Source organism: Leucoraja erinacea, chromosome 12 (genome assembly GCF_028641065.1).
Source record: "Leucoraja erinacea ecotype New England chromosome 12, Leri_hhj_1, whole genome shotgun sequence".
Lineage (NCBI taxonomy): Eukaryota > Metazoa > Chordata > Chondrichthyes > Rajiformes > Rajidae > Leucoraja > Leucoraja erinaceus.
This window is the reverse complement of record NC_073388.1, coordinates 5,258,782-5,286,255: the sequence shown is the minus strand read 5'-3', so window position 1 is coordinate 5,286,255 and position 27,474 is coordinate 5,258,782. Positions and strand designations below refer to the sequence as shown.

Genomic DNA, 27,474 nt, shown 5'->3' with positions numbered 1-27,474 from the left:
AAAGAAATTAGAAAAGCTAAAAGAAGATATGAGGTTGCTTTGGAAAGGAAGTTGAAAGTAAATCCAAAGGATTTCTACAGCTATATTAATAGCAAAAGGATAACGAGGGATAAAATAGGTCCATTAAAGGACAATGGACAAAGGACATTTATTGTCACATACACCAAATGGTGTAGTGAAATTTGTCTTACCATGCAGCACACAGATAAAGATTAGACATAACATTAAAGAAATTTACCAATAAACATAAAAACATCCCCCCACAATGGTTCCCACTGGGGGAAGGCACAATGTCCAGTCCCCACCCCCAGTTCACCCATAGTCGGGCCTATTGAGGCCTCTGCAGTCGCCTCTACCTAGGCCCGATGTTCCAGGCCATTCTTGCCGGGTGATGTAGCTCCGGCATCGGGAGAATCCTCACAGCAGCTTGGGACACCCGGAACAGCCGCTTCCGTACTGGAGGCCGCGGCTTCCGAAGCCAACAAGGCCGCGCTGGATGGAGCTCCACAACTGGCGATCTCGGCGAGAGATCCCAGGCTCCCGATGAAAAGTTCAACGCCGCTGCCCGCAGTTGGCCGCTACACAGACCCGCGGCTCCGCGATGTTTTACTCGGCGGTCTTCAGCTCACCAGAGCTCCAGCGCGGCGACCCGGGCAAGGCATCGCCCGCACCGCTCCGCGACAGCGCTGTGCCGCCGCCGAAGCCGAGGTCCTGGGTGGTCCCCTCAGGAAACGCCACTCCAGGCCCGCTGGTAGGCCGCGAGGACGGGTCGGCGGTGCTACCCGGAGAAAAGCTGCCTCTCCGACCAGGTAGGAACCTTGAAAAGTAGTTTCCCCCTTCCCCCCTCCACCCCCCACATAAAAAAGGCTAGAACTCATAAAAACAAAACACTCAACTAACTAAAAATTAAAAAAAAGATGAAAAACAGATAGCTGCTGGCTGGGCAGCCATACCACACAGGATTGCGCCCCCTAGAGAGTCAGCGTGGACAGCTATCTGCAGAGCCAAAAGAGATGGGTGAGATATTGAACAATTTCTTTTCTTCGGTATTCACTAAGGAGAAGGATATTGAATTATGTGAGGTAAGGGAAACAAGTATAGCTATGGAAACTATGAGATTCAAAGAAGAGGAAGTACTGACACTTTTGAAAAATATAAAAGTAAATAAGTCTCCAGGTCCTGACAGGATTTTCCCTAGGACATTGAGGGAAGTTAGTGATCCGGTCCGGGGGCTGGGACGGTGCTCCGGTGGCTGGGACGACGTTCTTGCGGCGGTGTCCAGAGTCCTGGATTCAGCCGCGGGCCAGCGGCTGCGTGTGCTGGACTGGAGGTGTGGCGGCTTCGACCAACCCGGGCCGCAGTGTTTGAACCGGCCCGTTCGCAGGGTTCGGTGAGCTACGGGACTGTTTGTACCATCGCCTGGTGGGGAATCGCCTCAGCGCAGAGGGAGAAGAGGGAAGAGACTGCAGCCCTAAGATTTTTGCCTCCACCACAGTGAGGAAGTGTTTGGAGGACTCACTGTGGTGGATGTTAATTTGTGTTTATTGTTGTTTATTATTGTATCATTGTATGTATGACTGCAGGCACGAAATTTCGTTCAGACCGTAAGGTCTGAATGACAATAAAGGAAATTCAATTCAAAAATTCAATTCAATTCAAGTTAGTGTAGAAATAGCAGGGGCTATGACGGAAATATTTCAAATGTCATTATAAACGGGAATGGTTCCGGAGGATTGGCGTACTGCACATGTTGTTCCATTGTTTAAAAAGGGTTCCAAGAGTAAACCTAGCAATTATAGACCTATTAGTTTGAAGTCAGTGGTGGGCAAATTAATGGAAAGGATACTATAAATTGTGGAGGAGCCTTCTTGGGGAACGGCTGCTAACCAGCAGCCGTCCGTTTAATTCTTTTTTTAAAAAAAAGTTTTTAGCAAGTCTTGTTCTTCGTCTGTTGGAGAAATGGACTTCTTAATGTGGGGGGAAGGGGGTAATTATACTTCTAGGTCCCTACCTGGTCGGTGAGGCTGCGGGTCTGCGGAGCGGAGCGGGCGGCGCCGACTCAAACATCGGGAGCCTGGGAGCTCCAACCCGGCGCGGCCTTGTCGGCTTCTAGGAAGCGGCCGTTCCAGGTGGCCCAGCCGCTGTGAGTACTCTCCCGACGCCGGGGCAACACCACCCGGCCAGAAAGGCCAGGAAAATCGGGCCTCCGTAGAGGCAATAGCGGTGGCCTCAATAGGTCTGACTTTGGGTGAACTGGGGACGGGGACTGGACATTGTGCCTTCCCCCACAGTGGTATCCATTGTGGGGGGATGATTCTTTTGTGTGTAAGTAAACATGTTAGACTGTGTCCTAGATGGCTGTCGGAAGGGAGAGTGGACGCTGGCGCGCTTTAGCTGCCACTGCTCTCTCTTCACATTGTGTTTTTTGATTTTTTTTGTCTTTGGAGCGATTTCTGTCTTTAATTTGTGTATTGGTGATGTCCTTATTATTCTTTTTACTCCGACTATATGTTTTTTTTCTCCTCTGTTAATTTCTGTAAGGTGTCCTTGAGACTTTGAAAGGCGCCCGAAAATAAAATTTATTATTATTATTATTCTTATAAAGGCCTTTGACAAGGTTCCACATGGAAGGTTGGTTAAGAAGGTTCAATTGTTGTGTATTAATGATAGAGTAGCAAGGTGGATTCTTGGTGGTTGAATGAGAAATGCCAGAGAGTAATGGTGGATGGCTGTTTGTCTTTTAAGGATAACTAGACCAAGTGCAGACCCGTTGGGTCTGCTCCCCCAATGGTGTGATCCCCCAACCCAATATTCCACCATGCACCCGAACTGAGCCCGTTCCCAAATGTAAGTTTCCAGCACTCCCCTGCCTCCCTCAATGGCACCTCCCCTGCCTGCTGCAGCAGTGAAAAGTTCAGTGTTCCTGTCTTGCAACTTTGTTTCGAAGTGTGTTGGAAGCTGATAGGAAGGAGCAGCCGTCAACGAATCAAAAGGCAGGAAGGGATCCGTACTGCAGGCGGACGTCAGATGGATTTGAGTTTTATATATTAATAGATAGATAGATAGGGAAGTATTTTAGGACCGAGATGAGAAAATCTTTTTTTACACAGACAGTGGTGAATCTGTGGAACTCTCTGCCACAGAAGGTAGTTGAGGCCAGATCATTGGCTATATTTAAGAGGGAGTTAGATGTGGCCCTGATGGGTAAAGGGGTCAGGGGGTATGGAGAGAAGGCAGGTTGGATGATCAGCCATGATCATTGAATGGCGGTGCAGGCTCGAAGGGCCGAACGGCCTATTCCTGCACCTATTTTCTATGTTTCGATGTCAGGTTGGAGGCCGGTGACTAACGGATGCCTCAGGGATCTGTGTTGCGTCCACTGTTGTTTGTCATACACATCAATGATCTGGATGATGGTGGGTTAATTGGATTAGTAAGTATGCAGATGATACTAAGACAGGTGGTGTTGTGGATAATGAAGTAGATTTTCAAAGTCTACAGAGAGATTTAGGCCAATTTGAAGAGTGGGCTGAAAGATGGCAGATGGAGTATAATGCTGAGAACTGTGAGGTGCTACATCTTGGCAGGACAAATCAAAATAGGACATACATTGTAAATGGTAGCGAATTGAGGAATGCAGTTGAACAGAGGAATCTAGGAATAACTGTGCATAGTTCCCTGAAGGTGGAATCTCATGTAGATAGGGTGTTAAAGAAAGCTTTTGGTGTGCTGGCCTTTATAAATCAGAGCATTGAGTATAGAAGTTGGGATGTAATGTTAAAATTGTACAAGGTATTGGTGAGGCCAATTCTGGAGTATGGTGTACAATTTTGGTCGCCAAATTATAGGAAATCAGATTATAATCAAGTACTTGGCCCATGTTGACCAACCTGGGTCTCACTGCACACCTGGTATTACTCCTGAGCAGTTGCATACCTTCTCTCATTCCTGACCCCGAGTCCAACCGTACACCTGGCCCCCTATTCTACCCTGATCATAGCTGCTTACCTGCTGAGGTTCCCAGTGCTGAACACTCCCATTGTCCCAGCTTTGACTGCACACCTAGTACTATTCCAGACCTTGACCTTGAAGTTCAACAACATGGCAGCGGCGGTCATTATTGCACCGGATGATCGGATGGGTGATCATCGTCTGGTGACCTCCTCTCCGTCTCCCCCACCCGATCATCTGCCACGCCCCTCCCTCCAGCTGCTGATGCTGTTGCTGCTGCTGCTGCTGCTGCCGGAGAGTCGGAGGCTCTCTACAGGTCTGTGGACGACGGTGCCGGGAGCCCACGGCTCCCTGGGGGGAGACCGCTTTTCGGGGCTTCTGCGGCGGCGACTTCTCCCGCCCGAGTTGCGGGGTCGAAGAGCTCCTGGAGCGGGGCCTGACACCACTGCCCCGCGCGGCTGGAATGGCCGCGGACTCTGCGAGCGCACGCCGGGGGCTCTAACACCAAGACCCGGTGTGCGACCTCGCACCACCCGGCGTGGCTTTAATGGCCGCGGGACAATCGCCATCGCCAGCCGGGGGCTATGACTTTGACTCTGACATCGGGGGGGGGGGGGGGGGGGAGAGTGCAGTGGAGAGAGAAGTTTATTTGGCCTTCCATCACAGCAATGTGATGGATGTTTATGTTAAATGTAATTATGTTGTGTCTGGGGTCTATTTGTGTGTAATGTATGGCTGCAGAAACGGCATTTCGTTTGGACCTCCAGGGGTCCAAACGACAATTAAATTGACTCTTGACTCTCTCTTGACTCCAGCAGCTAACTGCTCCTCCCCACTGCTAACCATTCCTCCTTGCTCCTATCCTGCTCCTCCCCCCCCGCGCTACTATCCGTTCCCTCCGCGACGCCCCCCCCCCGGTCCCTCTCGCTCCCCCCACACGCCGCTCCACCCCACTTCGGGTTTTCCCGAGAGATGCCGAGAGTCAGGCCCTGTACTAGAGCTCTCTCTCATCCCGGGCTCTCCCCACTTTTTTTCGTAGCCCGATCACTCACCCGACTCCCCTCCACATCTCCCACCCCCCTTCTCTCTCTATCCCCCTCTACTCTCTCTCCACCCCTACCCTGCCCTCTCTCCCCCTCCTCTCTCTCCCCCGTTCCCCTCCTCTCTCTGCCCCTTCCCCATGTCTCCCCCCACCTCTCTCCACACCTCTCCCCCTCACACTCCCCATTCTTTACCCCCTTCCACCCTCTCTCCCCCTTCCCCTTCCCCCCTTCTCTCCCTCTCCCCCCCTCTCCACCTCCCCCTCCCATCTCCCTCCCCCTCCATCTGCCTCCCCTCCTCCCTCTCCCCCTCTCCCCCTCCCATCTCCCTCCCCCTCCCCCTCCCTTCCCCACCTCTCCATCTCACTCCCCCTTCTCCCCACTCTCCACCTCTCTTCCCTCCTCTCTCTCTCCCCCCTTCTCACCACCTCCCCCCCCACCACACTCTCACCCCCCCTCTCTCGCTCACTCCCCTTCTCAACCCACTCCCCCCCCTCTAACCCCTCCTCTCTGTGTGTGTGTGGGCGGTTGTTTATTGTCTCTGACGCCGCAGGCAGCCCCCCCCCCCCCGGCACAACTGCTCATTGAGGGGACAGGACCCAACGGTCTAGTAACTCTTAAAATATAACAAACATTTAAACGTTAAAGAGGAGATTTATTCAGTCCATTCCTTCTTGTTGTGTCTCTTGCTGTGTTCTGCAACCAGGGAAGGGGGCTGGCTTCAGGCGGGGGCTGTCCGGGGCCAATTGGGGGAGGGTCCTGCAGCCTGGGGAGGGGCACAGATTTAGCCGGGGCCAAAGATCCTAGAGGAGCAAGATAGACCACTCCTCGAAAAACGCGTGGTATCACGTGTGTGATCTTCGACGCCATTTTTCGAGGCATTTTATTGGGCTTCCCCCACACTGTCATGGCGTCCTTATCTAAATTTCATCTCACTGCTCTGCTATCAAGTATTCTAATCGTAAATCTAAACGACCCAACCTGTCATTCTTTAGGTTCCCCAATAAAAAAGAAAGGTGAGAAAATATTTTTATTATTTTCAGTCGATATTCTGTGGTGAAAATGTTATTTTCTGTTCTCCCATCAACGGCCATTGGGAAACTGGGTTTGTCGGTACATTAGAAAGTTATTAGACTTATTTTTAATATATCTTTACTCACCACAATAATAAAGACAATTTTAACACTTCTGTACGTTTTTGGTTTTGTTTTGTAAGGGATTAGACTCCACAATATGGCCCGCGGACACATTAGGTCCAGTGACCAGGAGATTTTTCGAGCTCAGATTCAAGTCCGAGAATGGGCGGCTGTTACCCATTATATTCCTCGAACATAGCAAACAACACTCACATACATACAAGACATCACAAGCAAAGATCACAAGCCCGCCGTGAAGAAGGGTGCAATCAAATATTATATAACTCTGCTCTATCATCTTTGAGTGCAATGGTGGGTCGGGGGGTTCGGTGGCGGCGGCCGCAATCAAAGATACTAGTGGGGCTCTGCTCTATAATCTTTGGTCGGAATGGGACGGCTGCGCGTTATAATGTGCTATCGTTCCACTCTCCCTCTCCCCCTTATCCTTCTCCCTCCCCTCTTCTCCCTGTCTCCCTCTCTCCCCCTTCTCCCTCTCTTCTCTCGATCTCTCTCTCCCCTCCTCTCGATCTCTCGCTCCCCTCTCTTCTCTCGATCTCTCTCTCTCTCTCTCTCTCTCTCTCTCTCTCTCCCCCTCTCTTCGCGATCTCCCTCCCTTCCCTCTCTCCCTCCCTTCCATCTCTCCCTCCCTTACCTCTTCGTGAGAGTTGGCAGCTCTGCTATGCCTTGGGTCCAAAAGAGGATAGATAGAAAATACTTAATGGTCTTTGTAAGAAGATTTTAATAAGCTCTTCTACATTTAAGGTAAATTGACATATTAGAGGCAAAACGCATTTTCAATATACAGGTCTCTCCACACAACTGAAAACAATTGCATTTAAGTGATATATCATCCATTGTTCAGGCAAGTAGCACTAGGTTACAATAAACTTCCTACATATTCCAGGAAATTCATCTCATAAAAATGGGAGAGGCTTAAATGCATTGTAAAATCATAAATCCATGTTGACTTGGACTAATCCTTTTACTGCTATCCAAATGCCCCATTATTACATCTTTAATAATTGACTCCAGCATCTTTCACACCACCAAAGTCAGGCTAACTGGTCTGTAATTCCCCGTTTTCTCTCTCGCTCCTTTCTTGAAAAGTGGGATAGCATTAGCTATCCTCCAATCCACAGGAACTGATCGTAAATCTATTGATCGTTGGAAAATAATAGAAACATAGAAACATAGAAATTAAGTTCAGGAGTAGGCCATTCGGCCCTTCGAGCCTGCACCGCCATTCAATATGATCATGGCTGATCATCCAACTCAGTATCCCGTACCTGCCTTCTCTCCATACCCTCTGATCCCCTTAGCCACAAGGGCCAAATCTAACTCCCTCTAAAATATAGCCAATGAACTGGCCTCGACTACCCTATGTGGCAGAGAGTTCCAGAGATTCACCACTCTCTGTGTGAAAAAAGTTCTTCTCATCTCGTTTTTAAAGGATTTCCCCCTTATGCTTAAGCTGTGAACCCTTGTCCTGGACTTCCCCAACATCGGGAACAATCTTCCTGCATCTAGCCTGTCCAACCCCTTAAGAATTTTGTAAGTTTCTATAAGATCCCCTCTCAATCTCCTAAATTCTAGAGAGTATAAACCAAGTGTATCCAGTCTTTCTTCATAAGACAGCCCTGACATCCCAGGAATCAGTCTGGTGAACCTTCTCTGCACTCCCTCTATGGCAATAATGTCCTTCCTCAGATTTGGAGACCAAAACTGTACGCAATACTCCAGGTGTGGTCTCACCAAGACCCTGTACAACTGCAGTAGAACCTCCCTGCTCCTATACTCAAATCCTTTCGCTATGAAAGCTAACATACCATTCGCTTTCTTCACTGCCTGCTGCACCTGCATGCCTACTTTCAATGACTGGTGTACCATGACACCCAGGTCTCGCTGCATCTCCCCTTTTCCTAGTCGGCCGCCATTTAGATAATAGTCTGCTTTCCTGTTTTTGCCACCAAAATGGATAACCTCACATTTATCGACATTATACTGCATCTGCCAAACATTTGCCCACTCACCCAGCCTATCCAAGTCACCTTGCAGTCTCCTAGCATCCTCCTCACAGCTAACACTGCCCCCCAGCTTAGTGTCATCCGCAAACTTGGAGATATTGCCTTCAATTCCCTCATCCAGATCATTAATATATATTGTAAATAGCTGGGATCCCAGCACTGAGTCTTGCGGTACCCCACTAGTCACTGCCTGCCTAATGAAGAACTCAACCATATTATGGTCACTCTTGCCCAAGGGGGCACGTACAACAAGATTGCTAACTAACCCTTCCTCATTACTCAATACCCTGTCTAAAATAGCCTGCTCTCTCGTTGGTTCCTCTACATGTTAATCATATGTATAAATATATATGTATGTATATATATATGCATGTATGTGTATATATATGCATGTATATATATATGTGTGTATATATGTATGTATATATATGTTTATATGTGTGTATGTATGCATATAAATGTATCATATGTATGTGTGTATTTGTATGTGTGCATACGTATGTATGTATGTATATATGTATGTGTGTATATATGTAAGTTTATATATATATATATGTGTGTATAAATATATATATGCATATATATATTATTACTATATAATTATATATATAATTGCCTTTATGGTTTATGTATATCATCTTACAAGACAAATAAATTAATAGTGATTATTTAAATCAAAGTTGCTTCTGATCCATGAGAATAAACTTAACTATCTCTAACTTGCCTCTCACACACAGACACACATTCATATAAATATATAAAATATGTATACGTTAAATTTAATTTTGTGCAGTGTGTGTTAAAGCAATACAATGCAAGGGAAACTACGCAAAGGAGGGGGCTGTTCCCGCTACAAGATACTCGAGGATCTTTGCTTTATAGCGGAGCCCTATAATCTTTGCTGGATCACAGCGGGTGGCATACTGGAAGTCGCGTGTCACATTGAAAAATGGCGGCCGTGACGTTCCGTCACGTACTACACGCCAGTCCATTGGATTTCGAAGGAGTGGTCTATCTTGCTCCTCTAGGATCTTTGGCCGGGGCTGCCGGGGGCCGGTGTGGGAGGGGGGAGCGTCCTGCAGCCTGGGAGGGGGAACGGCTTCAGGTAGTGGCCAGTCGGTGGGAGCTTTCTGGAGGGCTAGTATAGATGTGTCCACAGGGCTAATATGGACATTGTGGGCCGAATGCATTCTTGGGCTAGTCCTTCAGTTGGGGATGGGGAGGCTTCAGGTAGGAGGGTTCTGTAGCCGGGGGAGAGGGATGGCTTTAGGCAGGGGCCGGTGGGGGGGGGGGGGGGGAGCACTGCCGTGGTCTACCGTTGCCGTGGCAGCTTGTGGACTCACAGCTTGTGGACTCGGCCACAGCTTGTGGACTCACAGTTCACTGGGCCACGGCTTGTGGACTCAGTTCACTCAGCCACGGCTTGTGGACTCACAGTGCAGTCACTCACGGCTTGTGGACTTACAGCTCAGTCACTCAAGGCTTGTGGACTCACAGTTTTGTCACTCACGGCATGTGGACTCATTGTATTATTTGTACTGGTTCAAAAAATTCTCCTTGATGCACTTTTGAGGATTGGGTCCCAGCATCACACGGGAGGGCTGGTCACCCAATGCAATATTCCACCTCTCCACCAATTCCAATATTTGTGGCCAGTAAGGGGGCGGGAGGGGGGGCTTTCTGGAGCGCTAGTATGGGTGTTGTGGGCTGAAGGGACTGGTTTCCAGAGGGCTAGTACGGAAATTGTGGGCCAAATGGATTCTTGGGCTGGTGGCTCAGTCACTCAAGCCTGTTGTGCTGGCAGCTCACTCACTTACGGCTGGTGGGCTGGCAGTTGACACGGCTATTCCTTTTCAAGCAGGGTGCAAGGCCACTGAAGACAGCGAGCCGTGACCTCTCCCTCCTCCATCTTGCAGAGACTGAGCCACACCCACACTTTTATAGTCCCTCCCCCACTCCCACCAGAAGGGTCATGGCCTTCATGGCATGATTGGCAGGAAAGAGAATCTCAACATTTTTTAAACATTAATAACTCTTTTATTTTTCATCAATGGGAAAAATCCTCGGCACCTGATGAGCGGAGGGGGACTGAGTAAGATGGCCAAAAATCACAGCCGTACGTGGTAGCGTTTTTTCTAAAATCAATATAAAACGCAAAAAGTGGTCAAGATTAGACTTTTAATTATATAGAAGACAAGGCAACTGTAATTGGGCAAGGCAACTGTAATTGGGCAAGGCAACTGTAATTGGGCAAGGCAACTGTAATTGGGCAAGGCAACTGTAATTGGGCAAGGCAACTGTAATTGGGCAAGGCAACTGTAATTGGGCAAGGCAACTGTAATTAGGCAAGGCAACTGTAATTAGGCAAGGCAACTTTAATTAGGCAAGGCAACTTTAGCATTTCCAAACCAAAGGCAACACAGCTTTAGCATTTCCAAATCAAGGGCAACACAGCTTTAGCATTTCCAAACTATATTTTCAAACTACATTAAGGGCACTGACATGTCAGTAAAACCACTCACTGTTTAGTAGACATGTGTTCAGTGTTATTCGCAGCTCAGACTGAGAAACCTGACCCTCTCACTCCCCCATCTTGCAGAGACTGACTGGGGCATTCAACACTTCCGGGTTTTTTTTTTGGTTTTAAAAAAAAATTTTTTAATTAGAAGTACAGTAAATTACAATAATACACATCAGATATATCTTATTACATTTGTTGTAACACTTTGTTTTTCGAGCATTAAAAAAGATAGAAATAAAAGAAGTAAGGAAAGTGAGCAAGAATCGTGAAGGTGCAGGAAAGTGCTGGGAAAAGAAAGCCCCTTAGGGAAGAAGTTAGAGACGGAAGTAAAGAAAGGAAATAAGACCCTAGAAAGAAAAGAAAGAAAAAAGGAAAAACAATCACTCTATTGTAACACAAAACTCGCAAAAAAGGATATGCCAATAGTGTTTTAAAAAAATATATATTTTATACCCTCCGTTACCAGATCCTGGTACCATTTATATTTTAAATTACTATTGCACCTTATGCTTGTAATAGTTCCATAAATGCAGGCCACGTCTTTTGGAAGTGGTCTGCTTTGCCTGCTTCCAGGTTTTAAAGTCGTTCCGGAAGGGACATGGCCTTCAGGAGAGAGAAACTCAACATTTCTTAAACACTAATAACTCTTTTATTTTTAATCGATGGGAAACATTGAAACAGAAGATGTGGAGTCAGTATGAATAGAACTAAGGAATTGTAAGGGCAAAAATACCCAAAAAGACCCCAGACAGTAGCCTGGATATAGGGTGCAAGTTGAATCATGAGTTAAAATTGGCAAAGAAACATAGAAAATAGGTGCAGGAGTAGGCCATTCGGCCCTTCGAGCCTGCACCGCCATTCAATATGATAATGGCTGATCATCCAACTCAGTATCCTGTACCTGCCTTCTCTCCATACCCCCTGATCCCTTTAGCCACAAGGGCCACATCTAACTCCCTCTTAAATATAGCCAATGAACTGGCCTCAACTACCTCTGCGGCAGAGAATTCCAGAGATTCACCACTCTCTGTGTGAAAAAAGTTTTCCTCATCTCGGTCCTAAAAGATTTCCCCCTTATCCTTAAACTGTGACACCTTGTTCTGGACTTCCCCAACATCGGGAACAATCTTCCTGCATCTAGCCTGTCCAACCCCTTAAGAATTTTGTAAGTTTCTATAAGATCCCCCCTCAATCTTCTAAATTCTAGCGAGTACAAGCCGAGTCTATCCAGTCTTTCTTCATATGAAAGTCCTGACATCCCAGGAATCAGTCTGGTGAACCTTCTCTGCACTCCCTCTATGGCAAGAATGTCTTTCCTCAGATTAGGAGACCAAAACTGTACGCAATACTCCAGGTGTGGTCTCACAAGACCCTGTACAACTGCAGTAGAACCTCCCTGCTCCTATACTCAAATCCTTTTGCTATGAAAGCTAACATACCATTCTCCTTCTTCACTGCCTGCTGCACCGGCATGCCTACATTCAATGACTGGTGTACCATGACACCCAGGTCTCGTTGCATCTCCCCCTTTCCTAATCGGCCACCATTCAGATAATAGTCTACTTTCCTGTTTTTGCCACCAAAGTGGATAACCTCACATTTATCCACATTATACTGCATCTGCCATGCATTTGCCCACTCACCCAGCCTATCCAAGTCACCTTGCAGTCTCCTAGCATCCTCCTCACAGCTAACACTGCCCCCCAGCTTCGTGTCATCCGCAAACTTGGAGATGTTGCATCAATTCCCTCGTTCAAATCATTAATATATATCATAAATAGCTGGGGTCCCAGAACTGAGCCTTGCGGTACCCCACTAGTCACTGCCTGCCATTGTGAAAAGGACCCGTTTACTCCTACTCTTTGCTTCCTGTCTGCCAGCCAGTTCTCTATCCACATCAATACTGAACCCCCAATACCGTGTGGTTTAAGTTTGTATACTAATCTCTTATGTGGGACCTTGTCGAAAGTCTTCTGAAAGTCCAGATATAACACATCCACTGGTTCTCCCTTATCCACTCTACTAGTTACATCCTCGAAAAATTCTATAAGATTCGTCAGACATGATTTACCTTTCATAAATCCATGCTGACTTTGTCCAATGATTTCACCACTTTCCAAACCTGCTGCTATCCCATCTTTAATAACTGATTCTAGCAGTTTCCCCACTACCGACGTTAGACTAACTGGTCTGTAATTCCCCGTTTTCTCTCTCCCTCCCTTTTTAAAAAGTGGTGTTACATTAGCTACCCTCCAATCCTCAGGAACTACTCCCGAATCTAAAGAGTTTTGAAAAATTATCACTAATGCATCCACTATTTCTGGGGCTACTTCCTTAAGCACTCTGGGATGCAGCCTATCTGGCTCTGGGGATTTATCGGCCTTTAATCCATGTCGTAAAGGTAATGCTACGGTTGTTTGGGAGAATTTAACATGCAGGTAGACTGGGAAAATCAGATTGTTACTGGACCCCAAGAAAGGAAGTTGGTGGACTACCTCTGTGATGGATTGTTGAAGCAGCTTGTACTGGAGCCTGCCAGGAAGATGGCAATTCTGGATTTAGTGTTGTGTAATGAATCGGATATGATAAGGGAAGTTGAGGTTAAGGAGCCATTTGGAGGTAGTGACCATAATATGATAAGTTTTAATCTACAATTTGAGAGGGAGCAGGGAAAATCGGAGGTGTCAGTATTACAATTAAACAAAGGGGACTATGGAGCCATGAGGGAGGAGCTAGCCAAAGTTGATTGGAAAGATACCCTAACAGGGATGACAGTGGAATAACAATGGCAGGAATTTCTGGGAATAATACAGAAGGTGCAGGATCAGTTCATTCCAAGGAGGAAGAATGATTCTGACATCTACCGAATGGTTCTAGAACTCACTGTCTCCATCGTAGATTACAGACTACTGACTGACATCTACTACAAACCCACTGACCCCCATGGATATCTGGACTACACTTCTTCCCACCCTGCTTCCTGTAAGGACTCTATCCCCTATTCCCAATTTCTCCGTCTACGCCGCATCTGCACCCAGGATAAGGTGTTCCTAACCACGGCATCGGAGATGTCCTCATTCTTAAGGGAACAGGGGTTCCCCTCTTCGACTATAGATGAGGTTCTCACCAGGGTCTCCTTTATATCCCGTAGCCCCGCTCTCACTCCCCATTCTCCCACTCGTAACAAGGACAGTCCCTATTGTCCTCACCTTCCACCCTACCAGCCGTCACATACAACAGATTTTCGCCACCTCCAACAGGATCCCAACACTGGCCACATCTTCAAATCTCATCCCCTTTCGGCTTTCCACAGATCAATTTGTCCCTTCCCATCTAAACCACCACCTCCCCTGTTACTTTCCCTTGCACATGCAGGAAATGCTACACTTGTCCCTTTACCTCCCCCCTCGACCACATCCAACGACCCAAGCAGTCTTTCCAGGTGAGGCAGAGGTTCGCCTGGAGCTCCTAAAACCTCATCTATTGCATCCGCTGTTCTAGGTGCCAACTGCTCTACATCTGTGAGACCAAGCGCAGGCTTGGCGATCACTTCGCTCAACACCTCCGCTCAGTTCGCATTAACCAACCTAAACTTCCTATGGCTCAGCACTTCAACTCCCCCTCTCATTCCGAATCCGACCTTTCTGTCCTGGGCCTCCTCCATGGCCCGAGTGAGTCCCAACGCAAATTGGAAGAGCAGCACCTCATATTTTGCTTGGGGAGTTTACACCCCAGCGGTATGAACATTGACATCTCCAATTTCAGGTAGTCCCTGCTTTCTCCCTCATTCCCCTCCCCTTCCCAGCTCTCCCACAGCCCACTGTCTCTGCCTTTTCCTTTCTTCCCGCCCCACCCACACATCAATCTGAAGAAAGGTCTCGACCCGAAACGTCACCTATTCCTTCACTCCATAGATGCTGCCTCACCCGCCGAGTTTCTCCAGCATTTTTGTCTACCTAAGGTTCCAAGGAGAGTAAGGGGCGACCGTGGCTGACAAGGGAAGTCAGGAACGGTATAAAAATAAAAGAGAATAAGTACAACATAGCGAAGATGAGCGGGAAGCCAGAAGATTGGGTGACGTTTAAAGAGCAACAGAAGATAACTAAAATGGCAACACGGGGAGACAAGATGAGGTACGAAGGTAAGCTAGCCAAGATTATAATGGAGGATAGTAAAAGCTTCCTTAGGTATGTGAAGAGGTTGAGATACACATCTTCAGTTGTGTACCTCAACGTCACCGGGTGTTTCGGCCTTTTATCACAAGATACCCTCAGTTGAGGCAGGCCCACCGCAGGGAGATCAGACCTGGGTGTGTGTCTTATGGTTAACCTCTAGATGGCAGCCCACACAGCATCTTTTCTCTTCAGCCACAGCCAGTGACTGCTCCATTAGGCATTTTTCCTTCCATCTTCCTCTCTGCCGCTGACTGTGGCTGGTTGGGCTCTGGACTCGTGTCCATTGGTGGGACAGTATTTGGTTGAGATTCGCCTGGTGTCACCTGGTCCAGGAACACCACTGGGACCGTCAAACGGGCCCATCAGCGACTGCACTTCCTGAGGAAACTAAAACAGGCCTCACTCCCCACCAACATCCTCAGGACTTTCTACAGGGGTACGGTGGAGTCTGTACTCACGTACTGCATAAATACGTGGTACTGCACCTGCAACTGCTCGGACAGGAAGGCTCTGCAGAGGGTAGTGAGGGGAGCAGAGAGGATCATTGGCGTCTCCCTACCCTCGGTACAAGAACTGTTCCAGAGCCGCTGTCTGAAAAAAGCTCAGAGAATTGCTAAGGACAAACTGCACCCCCTCCACACACACCTGGATCTCCTGCCATCAGGCAAGAGATATCGAAGCATCAAAGCCCGGACTACAAGACTGCTAAACAGCTTCCTACCACAGGCTGTGAGGCTGCTAAACAGTCACTCTGTACTCACAGTCACTTGATTCTGCGGCTGGCACGGACACTTTAATAACTGGCACTGGCCACTCAAATCAGCTGCCCCGGACAATTTTTATGATTGGTTTATTGTATTTTAACATTGTGTTTTTACCTGCTTTTAACTATTTATACTGTTCCATCAGGGACTGGATTGTTTTTTAGTGTTATTATGTGTGAAATGTTTTAAATTTCATGTGCGATGCTCCGCTATTCACTGGGAAACGTCTTTTCATTTTGCACTGTACAACTGTTGCTTGCAAGATGACAATAAAGGTTGATTGATTGATTGATTGATTGAAACCCTGTGGACTGTGTGGGTTAACCTGCCACTGGGTTTCACGCGACTGATTTGCCCTACCTCTTAGAAAGTAATGGTCAATGCGAGGCCCCACACCAAGCTCTCCCAGGCACTTTTCCCTGCCCTGGTGGATCTTGAGACCCTTCTCTGATGTTATCTTTTCCCAGCCACAGATGCAGCTTCGTAGCTTATGCCCTGCCGGTGCTGCTGCTCTGTCAATTACTGTGCCAGTTGTAATATTCATAGTCGATTCCTTCCGTAGCAATATAAGGGTTGACCAAAACACTGATTAGAGAGGTGGCATAGAGAAAACAGGGAATTATAGACCAGTTAGCCTGACATTGGTGGTGGGGAAGATGCTGGAGTCAATCATAAAAGATGAAATAGTGGCACATTTGGATAGCAGTAACAGGATCAGTCCAAGTCAGCATGGAGTTACGAAGGGGAAATCATGCTCGACTAACTTTCTGGAATTTTTTTGAGGATGTAAATAGGAAAATGGACAAGGGAGAGCCAGTGGATGTAGTGTACCTGGACTTTCAGAAAGCATTTGGTAGGTCCCACATAGGAGATTAGTGGGAAAAATTAGGGCACATGGTATTGGGGGTAGAGTGGTGACATGGATAGAAAATTGGTTGGCAGACAGGAAACAAAGAGTAGGGATTAACGGGTCCCTTTCAAAATGGCAGGCATTGACCAGTGGGGTACCGCAAGGCTCAGTGCTGGGATCGCAGTTATTTACAATACACATCAATGATTTCAATGAAGGGATTCAAAGTAACATTAACAAATTTGCAGATGGCACAAAGCTGGGTGGCAGTGTGAACTGTGAGGAGGATGCTATGAGAATGCAGGGTGACTTGGACAGGTTGGGCGAGTGGGAAGATGCAATTTAATGTGGATAAATGTGAGGTTATCCACTTTGGTAGCAAAAACAGGAAGGCAGATTATTATCTAAATGGTGTCAAGTTGGGAAAAGGGGATGTACAACGGGATCTGGGTGTCCTTGTTCATCAGTCAATGAAAGTAAGCATGCAGGTACAGCAGGCAGTGAAGAAAGCGAATGACCTTCATAACAAGAGGAGTTGAGAATAGGAGCAAAGAGGTCCTTCTGCAGTTGTACAGGGCACTAGTGAGACCACACCTGGAGTATTTTGTGCAGTTTTGATCTCCAAATTTGAGGAAGGACATTCTTGCTATTGAGGGAGTACAGCGTAGGTTTACAAGGTTAATCCCCAGGATGGCGGAACTGTCATTTGCTGAGAGAATGGAGTGGCTGGGCTTGTATACTCTGGAATTTAGGATGAGAGGGGATCTTATTGAAACATATAAGATTATTAAGGGTTTGGACACGCTAGAGGCAGGAAACATGTTCCCGATGTTGGGGGAGTCCGGAACCAGTGGTCACAGTTTAAGAATAAGGGGGAAGCCATTTAGAACAGAGATGAGGAAACATCTTTTTACACAGAGAGCTGTGCGTCTGTGGAATTCTCTGCCTCAGAGGGCGGTGGAGGCCGGTTCTCGGGATACTTTCAAGAGAGAGCTAGATAGGGCTCTTAAAAATAGCGGAGTCAGGGGATATGGGGAGAAGGCAGGAACGGGGTACTGATTGGGGATGATCTGCCATGATCACATTGAATGGCGATGCTGGCTCGAAGGGCAGAATGGCCAACTCCTGCACCTATTGTCTATTGTTACCTGACTGAGCAACCTCTGAAACGGTCTTGTCCTGTACGTGAGCGATGTGTCCGAGGACAGAGAAGATGGCAAATCCGGCAAACACACTTGTGCCACTGTTCACCAGACAGACAATGATGGTGTCTCTGTAACAGTTATTGTGGAATTTGTTGTAGGATGACAGGGTTATCAAGTAACCCCATGCCACCGCATAAGAATAGAATATTTGTGTTGCAGCATCTTTCCAAACCTGGGGAACAGAAAATAAAATTAGTCGGCACAGGGATAGTAAATTCAAACTTATTCAACAAGTTTGGATCAGAGACTGTCAGAACCATTTCCCCCCAGCATAAAAAGAACACATACAAGATGGCATAGCTATGTGGAGAGAGGGACAAAGTTTAAAGATAAGTGTTGGCGTGGAAGATTGCAACCTTCACGTGGTCCGCCCTGTTTTGACGAATGCAATCAACCCCGCGTCCTACAACTTTAGGCTGTGCACGCCATACGCAAGAAGAAGGTAAGTGTTTTACACATAGCATGGCAACTGCCTGGAAAACACTGCCGGAGTTGGTGGTGGAGGCAGATATGGTAGTGGTATTGAATAATTTTTTCGATCGGCACATGGATATGCAAGTAATGGAGAAATATGGATTACGTGCAGGCAGTTGGTCTCAGCATCATGTTGGGCATATACATTGTGGGCCTGTTCTTGGACTTTCATTTTCGCACCACTGACTTCTCACTTTTTCATTCAGAGGATGGTGGGTAAATGGAGCAAGCTGCCAGAGGAGGTAGTTGAAGCAGATACTATAGCAGCACTTCTTCGAGTTAATAGGCCCTTCAGTCCAACTTGTTGATGTCAACCAAGACGCCATCTATACTGGCCTCATTTGCCCTTATTCCATATACACATTACCCTCTGAGTGAAACCATTGCTCAACCATTGATTCTTTTCACTCTCGCAAACCTATGTCCTCCTACCATGGGGAAAAATACTATGCTTTTACCCAATCTATTCCCCTCGTGATCTTATAGATAACCATATAACAATTACAGCACGGAAACAGGCCATCTCGGCCCTACAAGTCCGTGCCGAACAACTTTTTTTCCCTTAGTCCCACCGGCCTGCACTCATACCATAACCCTCAATTCCCTTCTCATCCATATGCCTATCCAATTTATTTTAAAATGATACCAACGAACCTGCCGCCACCACTTCCACTGGAAGCTCATTCCACACCGCTACCACTCTCTGAGTAAAGATGATCCCCCTCGTGTTACCCCTAAACTTCTGTCCCTTAATTCTGAAGTCATGTCCTCTTGTTTGAATCTTCCCTATTCTCAAAGGGAAAAGCTTGCCCACATCAAGAGTCAAGAGTCAATTTAATTGTCATTTGGACCCCTGGGGGTCCAAACGAAATGCCGTTTCTGCAGCCGTACATTACACACAAATAGACCCCAGACACAACATAATTACATTTAACATAAACATCCATCACATAGCTGTGATGGAAGGCCAAATAAACTTCTCTCTCCACTGCACTCTCCCCCCCCCCCGATGTCACAGTCAAAGTCAAAGCCCCCGGCTGGCGATGGCGATTGTCCCGCGGCCATTGAAGCCACGCCGGGTGGTGCGAGGTCGCACACCGGGTCTTGGTGTTGGAGCCCCCGGTGTGCGCTCGTAAAGTCCCGCGGCCGTTCCAGCCGCGCGGGGCAATGGTGTCAGGCCCCGCTCCAGGAGCTCTTCGACCCCGCAACACGGGCGGGAGAATTCGCCGTTGCAGCAGCCCGAAAAGCGGTCTCTCTCCAGGGAGCCGCGCGGGGTCGTCCGAGCCGTCCGCAGACCCGCAGTAGCAGCCTCCGACTCAGCAGCAGCAGCGGCAGCGCTCCTCCACCGCTCCGGTCTCGGCCAGCTCCGCGACGGCAACGGTGAGTCGGCACCAGAGTCCCCGGCTTCTTCTTCCTGTTGTAGGCCGCTCCTCGTTGCGGCCTCAACGACACCCGAGACCCGACGAGAAAAGGTCGGGTCTCCAGTGCAGGGAGAGATTCAACAGTTTCCCCCCCCCCTCCCACCCCACCCCCATCCCCCCACACACACACCCCAACAAAAAATAACAAAAACTACATAAAAACACAGACAAAAAATAATAAAAACGCGGACAGGCTGCAGAGGCCGCTTGCTGGCCAGAGCCGCGCCGCCGCCGCGCCGCCACCTACACATCAACTCTGTCTATCCCTCTCATCATTTAAAGACCTCTATCAAGTCCCCCCTTAACCTTCTGCGCTCCAGAGAATAAAGACCTAAGTTATTCAACCTTTCTCTGTAACTTAGTTGTTGAAACCCAGGCAACATTCTAGTAAATCTCTGTAAGATCGCCCCTCAGCCTCCTGCGTTCCAATCCATAAAGTTCTAGCATGCTCAACCTCTCCCTATAGACACAAAATGCTGGAATAACTCAGCGATTCAGGCAGCATTTCTGGAGAAAAGGAATAGGTGACGTTTCAAGTCTTATTCATACTCCCTATATTGTGTGCAATGTTGGTCTCCTAATTTGAGAAGGACATTATTGGCTAATTCCCGGGATGGCGGGACTGACATTGGATGAAAGAATGGGTCGACTGGGCTTGTAATCATTGGAATTTAGGATGAGAAAGGATCTTATAGAAACATAACATTCTTAAATGATTGGACAGTGTAGATGCTGGAAAAATGTGTAGATTGGCTACTTCTTACTAACCAATTGTAATGCCTGTTAGTAGAAGCTCCGCCTACTATGCAGTTTATATTATCAGACGTCTGCTTAAGTAATTAGTCTGAGTGGCTGCTAGTTTACTGTAACACCATGCAGAAGAATGCTGTGAGCGAACTTTAGTAAAGATGTACCCTGACATACGTATGACTCAGCTCATTACATGATGTCAAGAAGTAGTATCTTACCCACCCCGTTTAAGTTTATCGGGTTATATTTCTTTCTAACTTGTTTTATGTGCCTGTTATCTCCATCATGGTAAATTTGTCTAGCCGTCCTAGTATTCTGATCTTTGACTCTGATATCGTCGAACGATGGCGCCTTTTTGAGCGCGACTACACCCACTACATTTGTGCAATTCATTGCAACAATCCGCCAGAGATACGTGCTTCTGTACTCTTAAACCTCGCTGGCCCTGAGGCAATGAAGCGTGTGCTTCCTGGCCACACATTCATATCTCCGCTGTCATCAGGCAGAAGGTACAGAAGCCTGAAATCTGCAACATCCAGGTTCAGGAACAGCTACTTCCCCACAGCCATCACACTATTAAACACAACTTCAAACAAACTCTGAACCATAACAGCCCATTGCACTTTATCTGTTTATTTATGTGTGTGTATATATGTATTCTATGGTATATGGACACACTGATCTGTTCCGTATTCATGCCGACAATATTCTGTTGTGCTGCAGCGAGCAAGAATTCCATTGTCCTTTCTGGGACACATGAAAATAAACTCTCTTGACTTGAAATTTCAATTTCCTTTCAATTTCAAGCACAGGGCAGACCAACACCTCATTTAAATTTCAATTTCAATTTCATTTCCATTTCAAGCACAGGGCAGGCCAACACCTCATTTCAATTTCAATTCCATTTCCACTTCAAGCAAAAGGAAGGCCAACACCTCATTCAATTTCAATTCAATTTCCATTTCAAGCACAGCAGGCCAACACCCCATATAAACTTAAATTTAAAATTCCTTTGCATTTCAAGCACAGGGCAGGCCAACACCACATTTCAATTTCAATTTCAATTTCCTTTCCATTTAAAGCACAGGACATGCCAACACCTCATTTAAAATGTCAATTTCCTTTCCATTTCAAGCACAGGGCACGCCAACACCTCATTTAAGTTTCAATTTCAATTTCCTTTCCATTTCAAGCACAGGACAGGCCAACACTTCATTCAAATTTAAATTTAAATTTTCTTTCCATTTCAAGCACAGGGCAGGCCAACACCTCATTTAAGTTTCAATTTCAATTTCCTTTCCATTTCAAGTACAGGGCAGGCCAAAACCTCATTTAACTTTACATTTCAGTTTCCTTTCCATTTCAAGCACAGGGCAGGCCAACACCACATTTCAATTTCAATTTCTATTTTCATTTCCATTTAAAGCACAGGGCAGGCCAACACCTCATTTCAATTTCAATTCCATTTCCATTTCAAGCACAGGGCAGGCCAACAACTCATTTCAATTTCAATTCCATTTCCATTTCAAGCACAGGGCAGGCCAAATAACTCATTGCATTGTCATTTCATTTCCATTTTGCATTGCATTTTCAAGCACAGGCAGGGAAGGCCAAACAACATTGCATTTTCATTAAGGGCTAACAAATCATTTATTGCAAGTACATTGCAGACTCACGTTTCAGTTGATTTACAGCTTAAAATTCCAGCTGTGGCCTCTCCCTCGCGATCTTCCAGACTGACTGACTCACGTCCAGGCATCCGGGGTTTTAGCGTCCTGCCCCCCCCCCCCCCCCGGAAGGCAATTCATCATGGTGATTGACAGGCTAGAGGACCAATCAGCTGATCTCAAGATTTTTCAAACATTCATAACTTTTTTTTGTTTCATCGATTGGAAAAATCCTCGGGGCTGCCTCAGCGGAGGAAGACTGAGTAAGATGGCCAAAAATCATAGCAATATATGGTAGCGTTTTTGTTTCTCACTCTTATTGACAGTAGTAGCAGAACAAAATATCATGAACAAGAAATCAAGTTGAGCCAAGGATTGGCTAATAATTTTTACAAGAATGTTGCCTGTAGTACGGGGGTATTACCTACAAGAAGAGGTTGGACAGGCTTGCATTGTTTTTCTTCTGAAACTCCATAGGTTGAAGGAAGACTTGAGAATACAACTCAGCGGGACAGGCAGCTTTTCTGGAGAGAAGGAATGGGTGATGTTTCGGTTCGAGACCCTTCTTCAGATCTCGACCCAAAAGAGATACTTCCTGTCCCGCTGAGTTAATCAGCATTTTGTGTCTACCTTCGATTTAAACCAGCATTTGCAGTTCTTTCCTACACACTTGAGTATATAAACTGGGTTATTGCAACAACAGACACCATTCCCCCCATGGTCTGTTATAACAGTTTTCTGTATTTCTGTTGAGATTACCTCAGCTTCAGCCAGCTTTGAGAAGTTGGACTGGTTTCCAATGTAGAAGTCAATCCCTTTCCAGGCTCCCTCCAGGGTCAGTCCTCGGATCAGAAGTACAGTCAGAACCACGTACGGGAATGTTGCAGTGAAATAAACCACCTGGTCAGGGAGAGGGATTGTTAGATTGTTCTGCGTTGTTGTACATCCACACCACTGAATTCAATTAAAAGACAAACAGGAGGAACTATAATCAAATCAGAGGATGAAGCAAGAGAAACTGGATGAGAACTAATAACATGGAATGTATATTTAACACTGAGTTGCGCAGTGAACTAAATTTAAATGGCACAGGTGAGATAATTTAATGGCTTGTACACGCTGTACACGGCTTCGGACTCGGCTTGCACACGCTGGAATTCAGAAGATTGAGAGGGGATCTTATAGAAACTTACAAAATTCTTAAGGGGTTGGACAGGCTAGATGTAGGAAGATCATTCCCAATGTTGGGGAAGTCCAGAACTAGGGGTCACAGTTTAAGGATAAGAGGGAAGTCTTTTAGGACCGAGATGAGAAAATCATTTTTTACACAGAGAGTGGTGTATCAGAACTGAACAAGGAGGAGGACACAAATGCAGGCTCAGACACAGGGCAGATCAGTCTTCAGAGTTTAATCGGTCCAAGTCAGTACACAGGTAAGCAAAACAGAGGCAACAGTACAATCTAGGAGCAGGCAAAAAACAGAGGTCGAAAAACAGGCAATGGTCGAGGTCACAAGATTTCTAGAGCTGGAACGAGGTGATACCAAGTAGCATACACAATGAACTGGCCATGAGAACTAAAACACAAAGGGCTTAAATACAGACTAGCAGGGGATAACGAGACACAGGTGAAACACATCAGGGCGGGGCCAATAATCACATGAGGGTAAACGACCTGACAGGAAATGGGACCTGAAACAAGAGGAGATGCGAGACACCAAAATAAAACAAGAATGCACACTCTAATACTAACAAACAATAAGAAACAGAAACTAGATCAAACCCGAGACCTGACATGGTGAATCTGTGGAATTCTCTGCCACAGAGGGTAGTTGAGGCCAGTTCATTGGCTATATTTAAGAGGGAGTTAGATGTGGCCCTTGTGGCTAAAGGGATCAGGGGGTATGGAGAGAAGGCAGGGATGGGATACCGAGTTGGATGATCAGCCATGATCATATCGAATGGCGGTGCAGGCTCGAAGGGCCGAATGGCCTACTCCTGCACCCATTTTCTATGTTTCTATGTTTCTATGATACATCATGGAAACAGACTCTTTAGCCCACCGAGTCCATGCTGACTATCAATCAACTGCTCACACTAGTTCTATGTTATTTCACTTCTGCATCCATTCTCTACACATGGGACAATTTAGAGGGCCAATCAATTTAGAAACCTGCACGTCTTGGGGATGTCGGAGGAAACCGGAGCACATGGAGGAAACCCACGCGGTCACAGGGAGAACGTGCAAACTCCACACAGATAGCACCCGAGTTTAGGATTGACCCCGGGTCTTTAGTGCTGTGAGGATCAGTTCTACCAACTGCACCATTTTCCAACCACCGACTAAACAATCATACTCGGTACCATGAATGCAACCAAGCAGTGGATACATAATGGAAAACAGATCACAATATAAATGCTACACAGAAAAGCTGGAGAAACTCAGCGGGTGCAGCAGCATCTATGGAGCGAAGGAAGTAGGCAACGTTTCGGGCCGAAACCCTTCTTCAGACTGGAGTTTCTCCAGCTTTTCTGTGTAACCTTCGATTCTCCAGCATCTGCAGTTCCCTCTTTAACACAATATAAATGCTGGTGGGGGATTTTTATGTCATTCTTACTACTCAGTTGAATCACATTTCCCTATTTGGAAACCACCAGGTTACTGGGCCAGCCCTCATCTGTCCAATCACTGGGCCGGTGTTGATCAGCCTTCCAGTTGTATATTCACCCACAGTCCTGGAGGAGTGACGGAAACCCTGAGACCAGGGGCCGGTTGCAGCAGTTTGGGGACTCGCTGCCATTCCTTCACCCAGGGACAATCTTCAGATGCCCCGCTCCCCTGGCACAGAGCCAGTGGTAGCATCAATGCGATTTCCTTGTGTAGAAACCCATATTTTATCACCAGAGTTTGAACTTTTACCTTTCTAAAATTATTTTACCTTTCCTGAAGATTTGATTCCCTTAGACAGGGCGGCTCCAACTATCAGCCAGGCCAGAAGCACACAGAGAACCAGGTGCCAGACAACCTCCCCACTCTCATCTATCGACCTTGACCGGCGTAAAACCTGCTTACTGAATAAGATGAAAAGAAAATATCACATCTCATGAATTAGTTCAGTACACGCCATCATTATGAGATACAAACCATGAGGAATTCAACCGCGAGGCATTTGGATGTGTTAAAATCAACGTGTTAGCATGTATCAAAGGTAAAACACATAAAACTTTGCCAAGAAAGCAATCAGCTTCCAGCACAGGCGAGCCGAGACAGCATGGTGGCACAGCAGTAGAATTGCTGCCTTACAGGGCCAGAGGCCTGGGTTCAATCCTGACTATGTTTACAAGAATGATCCCAGGAATTAGTAGGTTAACCTATGATGAGCGTTTGTCGGCTCTGGGCCTGTGGTAGCTGGAGTTTAGAAGAATGAGGGGAGACCTCATCGAAACATACAGAATAGTGAAAGGCTTGGATAGAGTGGATGTGGGGAGGATGTTTCCACCAGTGGGAAAGTCTAGGACAAGAGGCCTAGAAAGTCTAGGTCAGAGGGTGGTGAATCTGTGGAATTCTTTGCCACAGAAGGCTGTGGAGGCCAAAGTGGTATTTTATAAATTCAAGAGGTTTGCTAGAACCAACTAGGTACAGTGAAGGAGTACAGGTGAACAATCTGCCACATGGAATTCATTTGGCCATTCCTCACTGTGATGGAAGGCTGATATAGAGGCCATTTATTGTCACTATACATGTACAGTGAAACTGAAAGCTGCTTTACTCAGTGCATACATTCAATTTAGTTCAAGTTCACGAGATTGGCGTGGAATAGGTATTGCGGTCACTACAACCAACAGATAGTCCGTGTTGGCGGTGTAGTCAGTGTATGTGGTACAGTGAAATTTAAGATTATTCTCCACTATTCCTGAGTCTGTTTGTCCTGGATTTGATGCACCTATAGCGCCTTCCAGAGGGCAGCAGGTCGAACAGTCCAAACGCAGGATGGGAGCTGTCTTTGATGATCTTCTTTGCCCTGCTAAGGCAGCGGGAGGTGTAGATGTCCATCAGGGAGGGGAGAGGGTCCAGCAATGATCCTCTGTGCTGTCCTGGTTACCCTCTGAAGCCTCTCCCTGTCTGCCATGGTGCAGCTGCCATACCATGCTGTAATGCACTGTGATGGAAGGCAATACGTTCAGTCATCTTCGATGGAATACTCAGTCATCTTCCTCCTTTGTAAACCCGTGGTCGGGGCCTTTGAACCATCTGCATTTGCCGCTGCCGACGGTCCGATGTTCAAGCCCTCTCGTCGGGATGATCGAATCACCGGCGTCGGGATGGATCGGAACACTCTGAGACATGGAGCTCCCGAGTCGAGATAGATAGATTCTTGATTAGTAGAGGTGTCCAAGGTTATGGAGAGAAGGCAAGAGAATGGGGTTAGGAAGGAGATATAGATCAGCCATGATCGAATGGTGGAGTAGACTAGTTGAGCTGAATGGCTTAATTCACAGTGAAATGTGATCACCACACAGCCATACAATAAAATAAAGAACACAACACATGATAGAGTTCAACATAAAACATCCCCACACAGCAGAATCAAAAGTTTCCCACTGTGAGGAAAGGCACCAAAGTCAGTCATCTTCCTCTAATGTTCACCCGTGGTCGGGGCCTCCCCGAACCCTCCGCAGTCGCCGCTACGGGTGGCCCGATGTTCAGGCCCGCTAGCCGGGGTGATGTTAGTCCAACGTCGGGGCTGGGGGACCTCCTCAGCGGCCTGGTCATCCGAGTCGGGCACCCCCTACTGGAGTCCGCAGCTCCCAAAGCCCGCAGGCTGCGCTGGGCGGAGATGTAACGCTGGCGGCCCTCGGCAAAGAGCCTCAGGACTCCGCGATGTTGTTCAGCGCCGCCCATGCTGGGAGCTCTCCCAAACCGCATTCCCACGATGTTGGAGCAGTGGCCCAACGCTCCGGAGCTCCAAACGGCAATCTAGGTAAGCATCGCCCACTATGGGGTGAATCCAGCGCTGCGCCTCTGCTGTTGTAACTCTGGTCCGGTTCCCAGCCAACTGGCACATGTGACAAATAAATGTATCTTGTATCTTGTATCGTTACCTCATTGGAGACCATCAGACTATCTTTACTGCCTTTATCTTGTACTAAATATCCACGTTATTCCCGTTATCATGTAGCTGTAAACTGTGAATGGCTCGATTGTAATCAGCATAGAAGCACCGCAAGGCTGCGTACTCTCCCCTCGCCTCTACTCTCTCTACACCAACGACTGCACCTCCACAGACTCCTCTGTCAAGCAAGTTTGCGGACGACATAACCCTGATTGGACTGATCCGGGATGGGGAGAAATCTGCCAACAGACAGGAATTGACACAGCTGGCGTCCTGGTGCCATCGCAACAACCTGGAACTCAATGCTCTTAAGACAGTTGAATTGATTGAATACTTTAGGAGAACTCCCCCTCCCCTCACCCCACTCACCATCAACAACACCA

The 27,474-nt window shown here is 47.1% G+C and overlaps 1 protein-coding gene across 1 annotated transcript in view; it reads right to left on the bottom strand.

Annotated features, from left to right (window-relative positions):
• LOC129702019 (sodium- and chloride-dependent neutral and basic amino acid transporter B(0+)-like) overlaps positions 1 to 27,474 on the bottom strand; it is a 55,059-nt gene that overhangs the window by 23,840 nt on the left and 3,745 nt on the right. Inside the window, exons 3-5 of the mRNA XM_055643510.1 lie at positions 24,917 to 25,049; positions 22,738 to 22,878; positions 17,610 to 17,838 (exon numbers count right to left, since the gene is read on the bottom strand). Coding sequence (XP_055499485.1) covers positions 17,610 to 17,838; positions 22,738 to 22,878; positions 24,917 to 25,049 — 503 coding nt within the window. The remainder of the gene's footprint in view (positions 1 to 17,609; positions 17,839 to 22,737; positions 22,879 to 24,916; positions 25,050 to 27,474) is intronic.